Source organism: Rhinoderma darwinii, chromosome 1 (assembly GCF_050947455.1).
Source record: "Rhinoderma darwinii isolate aRhiDar2 chromosome 1, aRhiDar2.hap1, whole genome shotgun sequence".
Lineage (NCBI taxonomy): Eukaryota > Metazoa > Chordata > Amphibia > Anura > Rhinodermatidae > Rhinoderma > Rhinoderma darwinii.
Genome location: NC_134687.1, coordinates 1,305,371 through 1,323,939, shown reverse-complemented (window position 1 = coordinate 1,323,939; position 18,569 = coordinate 1,305,371). Strand labels below are relative to the sequence as shown.

At 49.7% G+C, this 18,569-nt stretch overlaps 1 protein-coding gene across 3 annotated transcripts; it reads right to left on the bottom strand.

Annotated features, from left to right (window-relative positions):
* Positions 1 to 17,739, bottom strand: MOGS (mannosyl-oligosaccharide glucosidase). 3 transcript variants are annotated; one of them, XM_075855263.1, is made up of 5 exons: positions 17,627 to 17,739; positions 13,993 to 14,323; positions 8,120 to 8,337; positions 5,000 to 5,184; positions 1 to 2,092 (listed from the first exon to the last, which is right to left on the bottom strand). In XM_075855263.1, the coding sequence occupies exons 2-5, from the start codon at positions 14,312 to 14,314 to the stop codon at positions 358 to 360; spliced, it is 2,460 nt and encodes an 819-aa protein (XP_075711378.1). In that variant the 5' UTR covers positions 14,315 to 14,323; positions 17,627 to 17,739; the 3' UTR covers positions 1 to 357. The 3 variants fall into 3 exon arrangements, with proteins under 3 accessions (XP_075711378.1, XP_075711385.1, XP_075711392.1); XM_075855270.1 differs by lacking the exon at positions 17,627 to 17,739 and adding an exon at positions 17,452 to 17,588; XM_075855277.1 differs by lacking the exon at positions 17,627 to 17,739 and adding an exon at positions 17,456 to 17,588.
* Positions 17,740 to 18,569: the final 830 nt, after the last annotated feature.

Here is an 18,569-nt window from a genome sequence, read left to right as displayed (position 1 = left end):
TGGGTGTGAGGAGGGTCTTTATTAACAGCTGTACATGGCGGAGATGGCGCCTGAACCAGCAGGACACTGGCGACAGCGCGGCTGCGGGAAGATTTCAGTCCGTGCTGGAGGACTCCGCACGTCTCCACGGTGTGAATCAGACCCATCAACCCCACATGTGAATTACTAACACCCAGCAAGGCCTCATGACCTGATCACCGCTCCATACAACCTCAGAGTGGTCATTATAGGGGGTCCACGTACCTCCGTACGCTTCACATTTAAGGATGCCGTATTACGCGCGGTCAGAATGTGGCGGCCCCCGGAGAGCCGGTGCACAGCCGCGTTGGTGAGACTGTACAACGCTCGCATCGTGCCTCAGTATTCTTCTGCCATGACCAGCGCGATCAGCGCGCTCCAGCCGGTGAACGGGTGACAGCCTTGTCCGCCACCCGTCCGGTCATTATACTGTTCCCACAAGAAACCACTTTCTTTGTACTGTCTGTATAGATTGGAGATGAGGTTGACACGGAGCTCCCGGTACAGGCCCAGCGCCTGCTCCCGGTACGGTCCATCCATCTGACTGTACCGATGTAAGGCCCGGACCACCAGGTAGTTCATATTAATCCATATGGGGCCCCTCCAGTACGGGGGATCATGCTCAGTATTACGCTGCATAAACAAGGGACTGCTCTTTGACAAAGAGCGAATGCCGTACGGGGTCCACAAGCGGTCGGCGTCTCTTAGGTGATCCATGAGGCGGCCGAGCTTGGGGGAGTCTGGAGATAACAGCTGTAGAAGGAAGGGGAACAGGGAGACGTAGCCCAGGGCCCCCACAAACTGCAAGCGGGGAGGTTTCCTCACTACTCGGATTAATCTCGGGGGTGGGACATCACGGGGGTCTTGTCCAGGAACCGGCCGAGGCCGCTCCCATTCCAGGGCCACATTCTGGGTGTGATTACCGTAATCCGCGTACGCCCCGAGTCTCTCAGACCAGTGGAGCTTGTCCAATAGAGAGTTGTCTGTGAGCGCCACGTGAGACTCCTCATATCGCTTCCCATCTTCTCCAAGTAGCCGACAGACGGTGGCCATAACTTCAGCCGCCAGGACCATCCAGCACCGCAAGTCCACGTGCCGTTCATCGTCAGACGGGTGTGATGCTCGAGGGTAGTCGTCCAAGCCCGAGGTTAGAGTCTTTGGGTTTAGGAAACGTAAGGTGTCCCGGTCCCTCCCGCGCCAGCGGTAACTGTAGGGGAGAAGCCCGTTCTGAGTCCCATTGAACCAGTCATACCAGGTCTGCAACCGAGGAAAAGCCCGGCGGAGAAACTGGAGCCCCTCGGGGGACACAGTCTCACCCGCCAGCAGCTGCTGCAGGGACAGGAAAAGAGTGGGGGGGTTTGCATTCTCGTCCCACTGTACGACAAACTCCGCAGGCACTTTACTGCGAGCCTCGGGGCCCAGGATCTGCTCGCGGGGGATCCAGCCATCGGAATTCATCAGGTCCAGCCAGTGGGCCAGGGACTGCCAGGCCAGAGTGGGGTCCCACCGAGCGATGAGCAACAAGTGAAAGCCTTCATCCCACAGAAAGCCCCGCGGAAAGAAGGAGCGGGACGGCACCGCGGTGTATAGAGGGGCCGGGGGATAGGAGATGGGTTCCGGATTGTGCCGCGACCGGACTAAGGAGCTTCCATAGAAGTGGCCCATCCCCCCCACCATGTTGGACAAAGCAGCTTGAGCAAAGGACACCTGCTCCGGCATGAAGCCCTTCTCCTCCAGATGAAACCTTTCACGGAAACGATCCTCCATGTTTTTCTTGTGCATCTGAAACTCGGTAGATAATGCAGCGCCAGAAAGTGATCCTGGGCGCTGTGCGAAGCTTCCCGACTCAAACAGGATCTCCACCTGAGCGGGAAGATACAAGGTGACCTGGTGAATTATAATGTGCGAGTGTTCTGAGCCCAGAAGGGGAGGAGGATGATGAGTATCGAGGCCAAAGTAACGTCGCTTGTTGCCGGTATCAGCGGCGGGATGGTTAAAGCGGTCACTCAAACTACTCCGCACAACATCCGTGATGTGGTGAAGTCCGGGGCAAAATGTCACCAAATGGTTAAAGCTGCAAAGAGAAGAAGAAAAGCGTCAACCAGGAAACCTTAATCTGCAGAGTGATCACAGAATATTACTGCACATATATACATACAGGACCGGCCATATCCAATACATGACCCTATATCTGCCGGGGAGAAGCCACATATTCTACATGACCCTATATCTGCCGGGGAGCGGCCACGTATTCTACATGACCCTATATCTGTCAGGGATCAGTCACGTATTCTACATGACCCTATATCTGCCGGGGAGCGCTCACATATTCTACATGACCCTATATCTGCCGGGGAGCAGTCACATATTCTACATGACCCTATATCTGCCGGGGAGCGGCCACGTATTCTACATGACCCTATATCTGCCGGGGAGCAGTCACATATTCTACATGACCCTATATCTGCCGGGGAGCGGCCACGTATTCTACATGACCCTATATCTGCCGGGGAGCAGTCACGTATTCTACATGACCCTATATCTGCCGGGGAGCAGTCACATATTCTACACATGACCCTATATCTGCCGGGGAGCAGTCACATTCTACATGACCCAATATCTGCCGGGGAGCAGTCACATTCTACATGACCCTATATCTGCCGGGGAGCAGTCACATATTCTACATGACCCTATATCTGCCGGGGAGCGGTCACATATTCTACATGACCCTATATCTGCCGGGGAGCGGTCACATATTCTACATGACCCTATATCTGCCGGGGAGCAGCCACATATTCTACATGACCCAATATCTGCCGGGGAGCAGTCACATATTCTACATGACCCTATATCTGCCGGGGAGCAGTCACATTCTACATGACCCAATATCTGCCGGGGAGCAGACACATATTCTACATGACCCTATATCTGTCAGGGATCAGTCACATATTCTACATGACCCTATATCTGCCGGGGAGCAGTCACATATTCTACATGACCCAATATCTGCCGGGGAGCAGTCACATTCTACATGACCCTATATCTGCCGGGGAGCAGCCACATATTCTACATGACCCTATATCTGCCGGGGAGCAGCCACATATTCTACATGACCCAATATCTGCCGGGGAGCAGTCACATATTCTACATGACCCTATATCTGCCGGGGAGCAGTCACATTCTACATGACCCAATATCTGCCGGGGAGCAGACACATATTCTACATGACCCTATATCTGTCAGGGATCAGTCACATATTCTACATGACCCTATATCTGCCGGGGAGCAGCCACATATTCTACATGACCCTATATCTGCCGGGGAGCAGTCACATATTCTACACATGACCCTATATCTGCCGGGGAGCAGTCACATTCTACATGACCCAATATCTGCCGGGGAGCAGTCACATATTCTACATGACCCTATATCTGCCGGGGAGCAGTCACATATTCTACATGACCCTATATCTGCCGGGGAGCAGTCACATATTCTACATGACCCTATATCTGCCGGGGAGCAGACACATATTCTACATGACCCTATATCTGCCGGGGAGCAGACACATATTCTACATGACCCTATATCTGCCGGGGAGCGGCCACGTATTCTACATGACCCTATATCTGCCGGGGATCGGTCACATATTCTACATGACCCTATATCTGCCGGGGAGCGGTCACATATTCTACATGACCCTATATCTGCCAGGGAGCGGCCACGTATTCTACATGACCCTATATCTGCCGGGGAGCGGCCACGTGTTCTACATGACCCAATATCTGCCGGGGATCGGTCACATATTCTACATGACCCTATATCTGCCGGGGAGCGGCCACGTATTCTACATGACCCAATATCTGCCGGGGAGCGGTCACATATTCTACATGACCCTATATCTGTCAGGGATCAGTCACGTATTCTACATGACCCTATATCTGCCGGGGAGCGCTCACATATTCTACATGACCCAATATCTGCCGGGGATCAGTCACATATTCTACATGACCCTATATCTGCCGGGGAGCGGTCACATATTCTACATGACCCTATATCTGCCAGGGATCGGTCACATATTCTACATGACCCTATATCTGCCGGGGAGCGGTCACATATTCTACATGACCCTATATCTGCCGGGGAGCGGCCACGTATTCTACATGACCCAATATCTGCCGGGGAGCGCTCACATATTCTACATGACCCTATATCTGCCGGGGAGCGCTCACATATTCTACATGACCCTATATCTGCCAGGGATCGGTCACATATTCTACATGACCCTATATCTGCCGGGGAGCGGCCACATATTCTACATGACCCTATATCTGCCGGGGAGCAGTCACATAACATATTCTACATGACCCTATATCTGCCAGGGATCGGTCACATATTCTACATGACCCAATATCTGCCGGGGAGCGCTCACATATTCTACATGACCCTATATCTGTCAGGGATCGGTCACATATTCTACATGACCCAATATCTGCCGGGGATCAGTCACATATTCTACATGACCCTATATCTGCCGGGGATCGGTCACATATTCTACATGACCCTATATCTGCCGGGGATCGGTCACATATTCTACATGACCCTATATCTGCCGGGGATCGGTCACATATTCTACATGACCCAATATCTGCCGGGGATCAGTCACATATTCTACATGACCCTATATCTGCCGGGGAGCGGCCACGTATTCTACATGACCCTATATCTGCCAGAGATCGGTCACATATTCTACATGACCCTATATCTGCCGGGGAGCGGTCACATATTCTACATGACCCTATATCTGCCGGGGAGCAGTCACATATTCTACATGACCCTATATCTGCCGGGGAGCGGTCACATATTCTACATGACCCTATATCTGCCACTGCTCTATGTAGGATCCTCTATAATTATTGAATAGTCCACATATTAATGAATCCTCCACAACCCACTGGGGGATTCAAAGCTCAGAACAATGTACCTTAAATGTCCACCGGCGCCTCCTCCTGGTTTGGGAAAGTGGATGGTAAAGCTCCCAAGTTCCTCAGACGTGCCCGTCACCAAGCTCAGGCGATCTCTGCCATCCATATGAGGGGTCAGCGAGCCTTGACCGTCTGTGGCCACATAGAACAAGATGGATACCAGCCGTGACGGGGCAGAGGGATCCTAAAAGAAAAAGGGCGATGGGTCAGTGACTACTGTATATGAAACACGCATCACCCCATGTCTTCTCATCTAGTACAAACCACGTCACCCAACAAAAAAAACACCTCACCCCGTGTATCATCACCCAACACCTCACACCGCGTATCATCACCCAACACCTCACCCCGCGTACCATCACCCAACACACACCTCACCCCGTGTATCATCAACCAACACACACCTCACCCCGTGTACCATCACCCAACACCTTACCCCGCATATCATCACCCAACAAACACCCCACCCCGTGTTTATCAACCAACACCTCACACCGCGTATCATCACCCAACACCTCACCCCGTGTATCATCAACTAACACACACCTCACCCCGTGTAGCATCACCCAACCCCGCATATCATCACCCAACAAACACCCCACCCCACCCCGTGTATCCTCAACCAACACACACCTCACCCCACGTATCACCACCTGATATATAACACGTCACCCCGCGTATCACCACCTGATATATAACACGTCACCCCGCGTATCACCACCTGATATATAACACGTCACCCCGCGTATCACCACCTGATATATAACACGTCACCCCGCGTATCATCACCTGATATATAACACGTCACCCCGCGTATCATCACCTGATATATAACACGTCACCCCGCGTATCACCACCTGATATATAACACGTCACCCCGCGTATCACCACCTGATATATAACACGTCACCCCGCGTATCATCACCTGATATATAACACGTCACCCCGCGTATCACCACCTGATATATAACACGTCACCCCGCGTATCACCACCTGATATATAACACGTCACCCCGCGTATCACCACCTGATATATAACACGTCACCCCGCGTATCACCACCTGATATATAACACGTCACCCCGCGTATCACCACCTGATATATAACACGTCACCCCGCGTATCACCACCTGATATATAACACCTCACCCCGCGTATCATCACCTGATATATAACACGTCACCCCGCGTATCACCACCTGATATATAACACGTCACCCCGCGTATCACCACCTGATATATAACACGTCACCCCGCGTATCACCACCTGATATATAACACGTCACCCCGCGTATCACCACCTGATATATAACACGTCACCCCGCGTATCATCACCTGATATATAACACGTCACCCCGCGTATCATCACCTGATATATAACACGTCACCCCGCGTATCATCACCTGATATATAACACGTCACCCCGCGTATCACCTGATATATAACACGTCACCCCGCGTATCACCACCTGATATATAACACATCACCCCGCGTATCATCACCTGATATATAACACGTCACCCCGCGTATCATCACCTGATATATAACACGTCACCCCGCGTATCACCGGATATATAACACGTCACCCCGCGTATCACCACCTGATAAATAACACATCACCTGATATAGAACACGTCACCCCGCGTATCACCACCTGATATATAACACGTCACCCCGCGTATCACCGGATATATAACACGTCACCCCGCGTATCACCACCTGATATATAACACGTCACCCCGCGTATCATCACCTGATATATAACACGTCACCCCGCGTATCATCACCTGATATATAACACGTCACCCCGCGTATCACCACCTGATATATAACACGTCACCCCGCGTATCATCACCTGATATATAACACGTCACCCCGCGTATCACCACCTGATATATAACACGTCACCCCGCGTATCACCACCTGATATATAACACGTCACCCCGCGTATCACCACCTGATATATAACACGTCACCCCGCGTATCACCACCTGATATATAACACATCACCCCACGTATCACCACCTGATATATAACACGTCACCCCGCGTATCACCACCTGATATATAACACGTCACCCCGCGTATCACCACCTGATATATAAGACGTCACCCCGCGTATCATTACCTGATATATAACACGTCACCCCGCGTATCACCGGATATATAACACGTCACCCCGCGTATCACCACCTGATATATAACACGTCACCCCGCGTATCACCTGATATATAAGACGTCACCCCGCGTATCATCACCTGATATATAACACGTCACCCCGCGTATCATCACCTGATATATAACACGTCACCCCGCGTATCACCGGATATATAACACGTCACCCCGCGTATCACCACCTGATATATAACACGTCACCCCACGTATCACCACCTGATATATAACACGTCACCCCGCGTATCACCACCTGATATATAACACGTCACCCCGCGTATCATCACCTGATATATAACACGTCACCCCGCGTATCACCACCTGATATATAACACGTCACCCCGCGTATCACCACCTGATATATAACACGTCACCCCGCGTATCACCACCTGATATATAACACGTCACCCCGCGTATCACCACCTGATATATAACACGTCACCCCGCGTATCACCACCTGATATATAACACGTCACCCCGCGTATCACCACCTGATATATAACACGTCACCCCGCGTATCACCTGATATATAACACGTCACCCCGCGTATCATCACCTGATATATAACACGTCACCCCGCGTATCACCACCTGATATATAACACGTCACCCCGCGTATCATCACCTGATATATAACACGTCACCCCACGTATCACCACCTGATATATAACACGTCACCCCACGTATCACCACCTGATATATAACACGTCACCCCGCGTATCATCACCTGATATATAACACGTCACCCCGCGTATCATCACCTGATATATAACACGTCACCCCACGTATCATCACCTGATATATAACACGTCACCCCGCGTATCATCACCTGATATATAACACGTCACCCCACGTATCATCACCTGATATATAACACGTCACCCCGCGTATCATCACCTGATATATAACACATCACCCCGCGTTTCCCCACTATTTTAATGCTTTCCTCACATCAGGGGTCCCGACAATCCTCCAGCTCCAGTCTCCGCCATGACGCCCTCCAGCTCTCTTCACAAACTCCGTCTTCAGGGTAAACCCCTTGTCTTTAATCTCCTGTACACCAAAGTTCACTCCATCGTGCATCAGCCACCCGTAACCGGCCAGACCATCGCTTTGTTCACATGTATGGCGGAGAGAAGGGGATCCAGACTGCGAGAGCCACATCAGTCCTACAATGCAAGGAGACGAGGGGCAAATTATAGAGGGGTGTAGATTATAGAGGGGTGTAGATTATAGTGAGGTGGGGATATAGAGGAGGTGTAGATTATAGTGAGGTGGGGATATAGAGGAGGTGTAGATTATAGTGAGGTGGGGATATAGAGGGGGTGTAGATTATAGTGAGGTGGGGATATAGAGGAGGTGTAGATTATAGTGAGGTGGGGATATAGAGGGGGTGTAGATTATAGAGGGGTGTAGATTATAGTGAGGTGGGGATATAGAGGAGGTGTAGATTATAGTGAGGTGGGGATATAGAGGAGGTGTAGATTATAGTGAGGTGGGGATATAGAGGAGGTGTAGATTATAGTGGGGTGGGGATATAGAGGGGGTGTAGATTATAGTGAGGCGGGTATATAGAGGGGGTGTAGATTATAGTGAGGTGGGGATATAGAGGAGGTGTAGATTATAGTGAGGTGGGGATATAGAGGAGGTGTAGATTATAGTGAGGTGGGGATATAGAGGAGGTGTAGATTATAGTGAGGTGGGGATATAGAGGAGGTGTAGATTATAGTGAGGTCGGGATATAGAGGGGGTGTAGATTATAGTGAGGTCGGGATATAGAGGAGGTGTAGATTATAGTGGGGTGGGGATATAGAGGGGGTGTAGATTATAGTGAGGCGGGTATATAGAGGGGGTGTAGATTATAGTGAGGTGGGGATATAGAGGGGGTGTAGATTATAGTGAGGTGGGGATATAGAGGAGGTGTAGATTATAGTGAGGTGGGGATATAGAGGGGGTGTAGATTATAGTGAGGTGGGGATATAGAGGGGGTGTAGATTATAGTGAGGTCGGGATATAGAGGAGGTGTAGATTATAGTGAGGTGGGGATATAGAGGAGGTGTAGATTATAGTGAGGTGGGGATATAGAGGAGGTGTAGATTATAGTGAGGTGGGGATATAGAGGGGGTGTAGATTATAGTGAGGTGGGGATATAGAGGGGGTGTAGATTATAGTGAGGTGGGGATATAGAGGGGGTGTAGATTATAGTGAGGTGGGGATATAGAGGAGGTGTAGATTATAGTGAGGTGGGGATATAGAGGGGGTGTAGATTATAGTGAGGTGGGGATATAGAGGGGGTGTAGATTATAGTGAGGTCGGGATATAGAGGGGGTGTAGATTATAGTGAGGTGGGGATATAGAGGAGGTGTAGATTATAGTGGGGTGGGGATATAGAGGGGGTGTAGATTATAGTGAGGCGGGTATATAGAGGGGGTGTAGATTATAGTGAGGTGGGGATATAGAGGGGGTGTAGATTATAGTGAGGTGGGGATATAGAGGTGTAGATTATAGTGAGGTGGGGATATAGAGGGGGTGTAGATTATAGTGAGGTGGGGATATAGAGGAGGTGTAGATTATAGTGGGGTGGGGATATAGAGGAGGTGTAGATTATAGTGGGGTGGGGATATAGAGGGGGTGTAGATTATAGTGAGGCGGGTATATAGAGGGGGTGTAGATTATAGTGAGGTGGGGATATAGAGGGGGTGTAGATTATAGTGAGGTGGGGATATAGAGGGGGTGTAGATTATAGTGAGGTGGGGATATAGAGGGGGTGTAGATTATAGTGAGGTGGGGATATAGAGGGGGTGTAGATTATAGTGAGGTGGGGATATAGAGGAGGTGTAGATTATAGTGAGGTCGGGATATAGAGGAGGTGTAGATTATAGTGAGGTGGGGATATAGAGGAGGTGTAGATTATAGTGAGGTGGGGATATAGAGGAGGTGTAGATTATAGTGAGGTGGGGATATAGAGGAGGTGTAGATTATAGTGAGGCGGGTATATAGAGGGGGTGTAGATTATAGTGAGGTGGGGATATAGAGGAGGTGTAGATTATAGTGAGGTGGGGATATAGAGGAGGTGTAGATTATAGTGGGGTGGGGATATAGAGGGGGTGTAGATTATAGTGAGGCGGGTATATAGAGGGGGTGTAGATTATAGTGAGGTGGGGATATAGAGGGGGTGTAGATTATAGTGAGGTGGGGATATAGAGGGGGTGTAGATTATAGTGAGGTGGGGATATAGAGGGGGTGTAGATTATAGTGAGGTGGGGATATAGAGGAGGTGTAGATTATAGTGAGGTGGGGATATAGAGGAGGTGTAGATTATAGTGAGGTGGGGATAGAGGAGGTGTAGATTATAGTGAGGTGGGGATATAGAGGGGGTGTAGATTATAGTGAGGTCGGGATATAGAGGAGGTGTAGATTATAGTGAGGTGGGGATATAGAGGAGGTGTAGATTATAGTGAGGTGGGGATATAGAGGAGGTGTAGATTATAGTGGGGTGGGGATATAGAGGGGGTGTAGATTATAGTGAGGCGGGTATATAGAGGAGGTGTAGATTATAGTGAGGCGGGTATATAGAGGGGGTGTAGATTATAGTGAGGTGGGGATATAGAGGGGGTGTAGATTATAGTGAGGTCGGGATATAGAGGAGGTGTAGATTATAGTGAGGTGGGGATATAGAGGAGGTGTAGATTATAGTGAGGTGGGGATATAGAGGAGGTGTAGATTATAGTGGGGTGGGGATATAGAGGGGGTGTAGATTATAGTGAGGCGGGTATATAGAGGGGGTGTAGATTATAGTGAGGTGGGGATATAGAGGGGGTGTAGATTATAGTGAGGTCGGGATATAGAGGAGGTGTAGATTATAGTGAGGTGGGGATATAGAGGAGGTGTAGATTATAGTGAGGTGGGGATATAGAGGAGGTGTAGATTATAGTGGGGTGGGGATATAGAGGGGGTGTAGATTATAGTGAGGCGGGTATATAGAGGGGGTGTAGATTATAGTGAGGTGGGGATATAGAGGGGGTGTAGATTATAGTGAGGCGGGTATATAGAGGGGGTGTAGATTATAGTGAGGTGGGGATATAGAGGGGGTGTAGATTATAGTGAGGTGGGGATATAGAGGAGGTGTAGATTATAGTGAGGTGGGGATATAGAGGGGGTGTAGATTATAGTGAGGTGGGGATATAGAGGGGGTGTAGATTATAGTGAGGTGGGGATATAGAGGGGGTGTAGATTATATTGGGGTCGGGATATAGAGGAGGTGTAGATTATAGTGAGGTGGGGATATAGAGGGGGTGTAGATTATAGTGAGGTCGGGATATAGAGGAGGTGTAGATTATAGTGAGGTGGGGATATAGAGGAGGTGTAGATTATAGTGAGGTGGGGATATAGAGGAGGTGTAGATTATAGTGAGGTGGGGATATAGAGGGGGTGTAGATTATAGTGAGGTGGGGATATAGAGGAGGTGTAGATTATAGTGAGGTCGGGATATAGAGGAGGTGTAGATTATAGTGAGGTGGGGATATAGAGGAGGTGTAGATTATAGTGAGGTGGGGATATAGAGGAGGTGTAGATTATAGTGAGGTGGGGATATAGAGGAGGTGTAGATTATAGTGAGGTGGGGATATAGAGGAGGTGTAGATTATAGTGAGGCGGGTATATAGAGGAGGTGTAGATTATAGTGAGGTCGGGATATAGAGGAGGTGTAGATTATAGTGAGGTGGGGATATAGAGGAGGTGTAGATTATAGTGAGGCGGGTATATAGAGGGGGTGTAGATTATAGTGAGGTGGGGATATAGAGGGGGTGTAGATTATAGTGAGGTGGGGATATAGAGGAGGTGTAGATTATAGTGAGGTGGGGATATAGAGGGGGTGTAGATTATAGTGAGGTGGGGATATAGAGGAGGTGTAGATTATAGTGAGGTGGGGATATAGAGGAGGTGTAGATTATAGTGAGGCGGGTATATAGAGGGGGTGTAGATTATAGTGAGGTGGGGATATAGAGGGGGTGTAGATTATAGTGAGGTGGGGATATAGAGGAGGTGTAGATTATAGTGGGGGTGTAGATTATAGCGGGGTCTGGTTACAGTGGGGGTGTAGATTATAGCCGGGTCCGGTTACAGTGGGGGTGTAGATTATAGCCGGGTCCGGTTACAGTGGGGGTGTAGATTATAGTGGGGGTGTAGATTATAGCGGGGTCCGGTTACAGTGGGGGTGTAGATTATAGCGGGGTCCGGTTACAGTGGGGGTGTAGATTATAGTGGGGTCCGGTTACAGTGGGGGTGTAGATTATAGCCGGGTCCGGTTACAGTGGGGGTGTAGATTATAGCGGGGTCTGGTTACAGTGGGGGTGTAGATTATAGTGGGGTCCGGTTACAGTGGGGGTGTAGATTATAGTGGGGTCCGGTTACAGTGGGGGTGTAGATTATAGCGGGGTCCGGTTACAGTGGGGGTGTAGATTATAGTGGGGGTGTAGATTATAGCGGGGTCCGGTTACAGTGGGGGTGTAGATTATAGTGGGGGTGTAGATTATAGCGGGGTCTGGTTACAGTGGGGGTGTAGATTATAGCGGGGTCTGGTTACAGTGGGGGTGTAGATTATAGCGGGGTCTGGTTACAGTGGGGGTGTAGATTATAGTGGGGTCCGGTTACAGTGGGGGTGTAGATTATAGTGGGGGTGTAGATTATAGTGGGGTCCGGTTACAGTGGGGGTGTAGATTATAGTGGGGGTGTAGATTATAGCGGGGTCTGGTTACAGTGGGGGTGTAGATTATAGCGCGGTCCGGTTACAGTGGGGGTGTAGATTATAGCCGGGTCCGGTTACAGTGGGGGTGTAGATTATAGCCGGGTCCGGTTACAGTGGGGGTGTAGATTATAGTGGGGTCCGGTTACAGTGGGGGTGTAGATTATAGCCGGGTCCGGTTACAGTGGGGGTGTAGATTATAGCCGGGTCCGGTTACAGTGGGGGTGTAGATTATAGCCGGGTCCGGTTACAGTGGGGGTGTAGATTATAGCCGGGTCCGGTTACAGTGGGGGTGTAGATTATAGCCGGGTCCGGTTACAGTGGGGGTGTAGATTATAGTGGGGTCCGGTTACAGTGGGGGTGTAGATTATAGCCGGGTCCGGTTACAGTGGGGGTGTAGATTATAGTGGGGGTGTAGATTATAGCGGGGTCTGGTTACAGTGGGGGTGTAGATTATAGCGGGGTCTGGTTACAGTGGGGGTGTAGATTATAGCGGGGTCTGGTTACAGTGGGGGTGTAGATTATAGCGGGGTCTGGTTACAGTGGGGGTGTAGATTATAGTGGGGTCCGGTTACAGTGGGGGTGTAGATTATAGTGGGGGTGTAGATTATAGCGGGGTCTGGTTACAGTGGGGGTGTAGATTATAGTGGGGTCCGGTTACAGTGGGGGTGTAGATTATAGCGGGGTCTGGTTACAGTGGGGGTGTAGATTATAGCGGGGTCTGGTTACAGTGGGGGTGTAGATTATAGCGGGGTCTGGTTACAGTGGGGGTGTAGATTATAGTGGGGTCCGGTTACAGTGGGGGGTGTAAATTATAGTGGGGTCCGGTTACAGTGGGGGTGTAGATTATAGTGGGGTCCGGTTACAGTGGGGGTGTAGATTATAGTGGGGGTGTAGATTATAGCGGGGTCTGGTTACAGTGGGGGTGTAGATTATAGCGGGGTCTGGTTACAGTGGGGGTGTAGATTATAGTGGGGTCCGGTTACAGTGGGGGTGTAGATTATAGTGGGGTCCGGTTACAGTGGGGGTGTAGATTATAGTGGGGGTGCAGATTATAGTGGGGTCCGGTTACAGATTATACCTGTCACCACAGATCGTGGACTCCGCGTCTTCATGCCGAAGTAAACCTGTGGCCTGTACGAGCCCCAGAATAAGTGGGGGGACGCAGCGGGGGAGCTGCTGTTGGGGGGCAGTATAGGCGGCGCCGGGTGCAGAGTCGCCACTTTCATTGCCAGGATCCACTTCTTGTATCCGCCGTATCCAAACGCACTGAGACCTATAACACAGGACAAGATGGCGACCAGTAGGACGCGGCTCCACTCCCGGCCAGACGGAGGGGGCGGTTTTCTGGAGGGGGGAGGACGATGCTCAGATCCGCCATGACGCCTCCGATCTCGTGTCATCCTGGAGAGCTAGAGAGAAGAGAAACAGAACTGTGAAGTGTACAGAACTACAACCCACAGCGGGAGGACCACAACCCACAGCGGGAGGACCGCAACCCACAGCGGCAGGACCGCAACCCACAGCGGGAGGACCGCAACCCACAGCGGGAGGACCGCAACCCACAGCGGGAGGACCGCAACCCACAGCGGCAGGACCGCAACCCACAGCAGCGGAGGAGAAACAGTGGAGGAGACAGTGGGGGGGGGGGGTAGTACTAACACAACTGCTGCTGACATCTACTAGCTCAAACAACCAATAACCTGGAGCGACTGCAGTCACATGACCCCGGGTATAGGAGGCAGAGTCACAAATATGGTGTCATTGATGACAGTGACATGACATATCACCGCGACGTGTCGTATCCCGATATAATATCACCGCGACGTGTCATATCCCGATATAATATCACATGACGTATCACCGCGACGTGTCATATCCCGATATAATATCACATGACGTATCACCGCGACGTGTCATATCCCGATATAATATCACATGACGTATCACCGCGACGTGTCATATCCCGATATAATATCACATGACGTATCACCGCGACGTGTCATATCCCGATATAATATCACATGACGTATCACCGCGACGTGTCATATCCCGATATAATATCACATGGCGTATCACCGCAACGTGTCATATCCCGATATAATATCACATGACGTATCACCGCAACGTGTCATATCCCGATATAATATCACAACGTATCACCGCGACGTGTCATATCCCGATATAATATCACATGACGTATCACCGCGACGTGTCATATCCCGATATAATATCACATGACGTATCACCGCGACGTGTCATATCCCGATATAATATCACATGACGTATCACCGCGACGTGTCATATCCCGATATAATATCACATGGCGTATCACCGCAACGTGTCATATCCCGATATAATATCACATGACGTATCACCGCAACGTGTCATATCCCGATATAATATCACAACGTATCACCGCGACGTGTCATATCCCGATATAATATCACATGACGTATCACCGCGACGTGTCATATCCCGATATAATATCACATGACGTATCACCGCGACGTGTCATATCCCGATATAATATCACGACGTATCACCGCGACGTGTCATATCCCGATATAATATCACATGACGTATCACCGCAACGTGTCATATCCCGATATAATATCACATGACGTATCACCGCGACATGTCATATCCCGATATAATCACATGACGTATCACCGCGACGTGTCATATCCCGATATAATATCACATGACGTATCACCGCGACGTGTCATATCCCGATATAATATCACATGACGTATCACCGCGACGTGTCATATCGCGATATAATATCACATGACGTATCACCGCGACGTGTCATATCCCAATATAATATCACATGACGTATCACCGCGACGTGTCATATCCCAATATAATATCACATGACGTATCACCGCGACGTGTCGTATCCTGATATAATATCACATGACGTATCACCGCGACGTGTCATATCCTGATATAATATCACATGACGTATCACCGCAGGTGTCATATCCCGATATAATATCACATGACGTATCACCGCGACGTGTCATATCCCGATATAATATCACATGACGTATCACCGCGACGTGTCGTATCCTGATATATCACATGACGTATCACCGCGACGTGTCATATCCAGATATAATATCACATGACGTATCACCGCAACGTGTCGTATCCCGATATATCACATGACATATCACCGCGACGTGTCATATCCCAATATAATATCACATGACGTATCACCGCGACGTGTCATATCCCGATATAATATCACATGACGTATCACCGCGACGTGTCATATCCCGATATAATATCACATGACGTATCACCGCGACGTGTCGTATCCCGATATAATATCACATGACGTATCACCGCGACGTGTCATATCCCGATATAATATCACATGACGTATCACCGCGACGTGTCATATCCCGATATAATATCACATGACGTATCACCGCGACGTGTCATATCCCGATATAATATCACATGACGTATCACCGCGACGTGTCATATCCCGATATAATATCACATGACGTATCACCGCAACGTGTCGTATCCCGATATAATATCACATGACGTATCACCGCGACGTGTCATATCCCGATATAATATCACATGACGTATCACCGCGACGTGTCATATCCCGATATAATATCACATGACGTATCACCGCGACGTGTCATATCCCGATATAATATCACATGACGTATCACCGCGACGTGTCATATCCCGATATAATATCACATGACGTATCACCGCGACGTGTCATATCCCGATATAATATCACATGACGTATCACCGCGACGTGTCGTATCCCGATATAATATCACATGACGTATCACCGCAACGTGTCGTATCCCGATATAATATCACATGACGTATCACCGCAACGTGTCGTATCCCGATATAATATCACATGACGTATCACCGCGACGTGTCATATCCTGATATATCACATGACATATCACCGCAACGTGTCATATCCCGATATAATATCACATGACGTATCACCGCGACGTGTCATATCCCGATATAATATCACATGACGTATCACCGCGACGTGTCATATCCCGATATAATATCACATGACGTATCACCGCGACGTGTCGTATCCCGATATAATATCACATGACGTATCACCGCGACGTGTCGTATCCCGATATATCACATGACGTATCACCGTGACGTGTCGTATCCCGATATAATATCATATCCCGATATAATATCACATGACATATCAACATGACGTGTCATATCCCGATATAATATCACATGACGTATCGCCGCGACGTGTCATATCCCGATATAATATCACATGACATATCATATCCCGATATAATATCACATGACATATCACCGCGACGTGTCGTATCCCGATATAATATCACATGACATATCAACGTGACGTGTTATATCCCGATATAATATCACATGACGTATCACCGCGACGTGTCATATCCCGATATAATATCACATGACGTATCACCCGTCACGTGTCTTATTCTCAGATCACCATGAAGACTGTGCAATAGTATAGTTGTGATGGAGAAATCACCTACAGCCGCCTGTGAGGAAGCATGGGGGAGGAGGAGACTTGGGGGAGGGGGTTCTGGTTAGTCGTAATCAATCGCCGATCTCTTCTCGCCTATCGAACCGCATGTGACACGATATAACGCTATACCCGGGGTTGGGGGCTGTTGCCGGGTAACGGGGACCCGGCTGTTACTCACCGGGAGCTGCGCTTTCCGATTGGCTGAACGGAAGCCGGAAGTACCAAATGACACGTGGAGTTAAAATCCGGAAAAAAGTGCAGGTACATGTCCGCCATCTTCGTACACCCGGAAGACGTTGTACGCACTGCGTGCCTCCTTATGTACGCGGCTCCGTCAGCCCCTGCACATGCGCAGTAAACAGCTTGTTCCTTTCCTGTGGCGGAGCTGTCCAGCAGGGGGCGCCGTCACTTCAGAGGGGGGGGGAGAGTAGAATGCTGTAAAGTGAGACGCGTGAGTGAGGTAACATGGTCGGACAGTTAACCGGCTGGTGATCAGTAGATCGCTGCGGGTCGTCGTCTACATGCGCTGAGCGGATCGTCGCTCTCACCAGGTCGTCGTTGTAACGTGTCTGTGACATGTAGCCGGGTGTAATGGCGGTGACTTGGCGCCTTCTGAGGGAATCACCTGATGTTTAGGCTCCGTCCGCACACGGCGGGTTCACTGCGGATATTTTATCTGGGCTGATGGAAAGATCCACCGCGGAACACAGCAGCAGCCTGAGATTAACCCTTTCCCACATATGAGCGTAACTCTGCGCCCGTTATAATGATGCCGCCACGCAAACGGTCGTCCAGCTATACCGTGAGGATGAAGCGGGAGCGTTGCGGCGGCTGTAATATACAATGCTCCAATGAGAGTTATAATACAAGACTACGTCCGTAATATCACAGCGATCACCGGATCAGACGCCAAAAAGTCTTAGAAAAATAAATGAATGGAAGTTTTAAGTAATAAGAAGAATCGCCGTGCGCCCGGATCCGGTCCTTTATAATATGAGAAAAGCCTCACATGGTGAGTATCGCCGGAACTAGAAATATCACGTATATACCGCGCCGTGATCCCCGCAAAACAACGACGGCCGGAACTATAGAAATATCACGTATATACCGCGCCGTGATCA

Bases quoted from the DNA above. Each gene is read 5' to 3' on its own strand.
- MOGS (XM_075855263.1), bottom strand. From the start codon at position 14,314: ATGACACGAGATCGGAGGCGTCATGGCGGATCTGAGCATCGTCCTCCC. The intron at 5,185-8,119 runs GTGAGGAAAGCA...TTTTTCTTTTAG, and splicing joins GGATTGTCGGGACCCCTGAT to GATCCCTCTGCCCCGTCACG. The intron at 2,093-4,999 runs GTACATTGTTCT...TTCTCTTTGCAG, and splicing joins GGCGCCGGTGGACATTTAAG to CTTTAACCATTTGGTGACAT.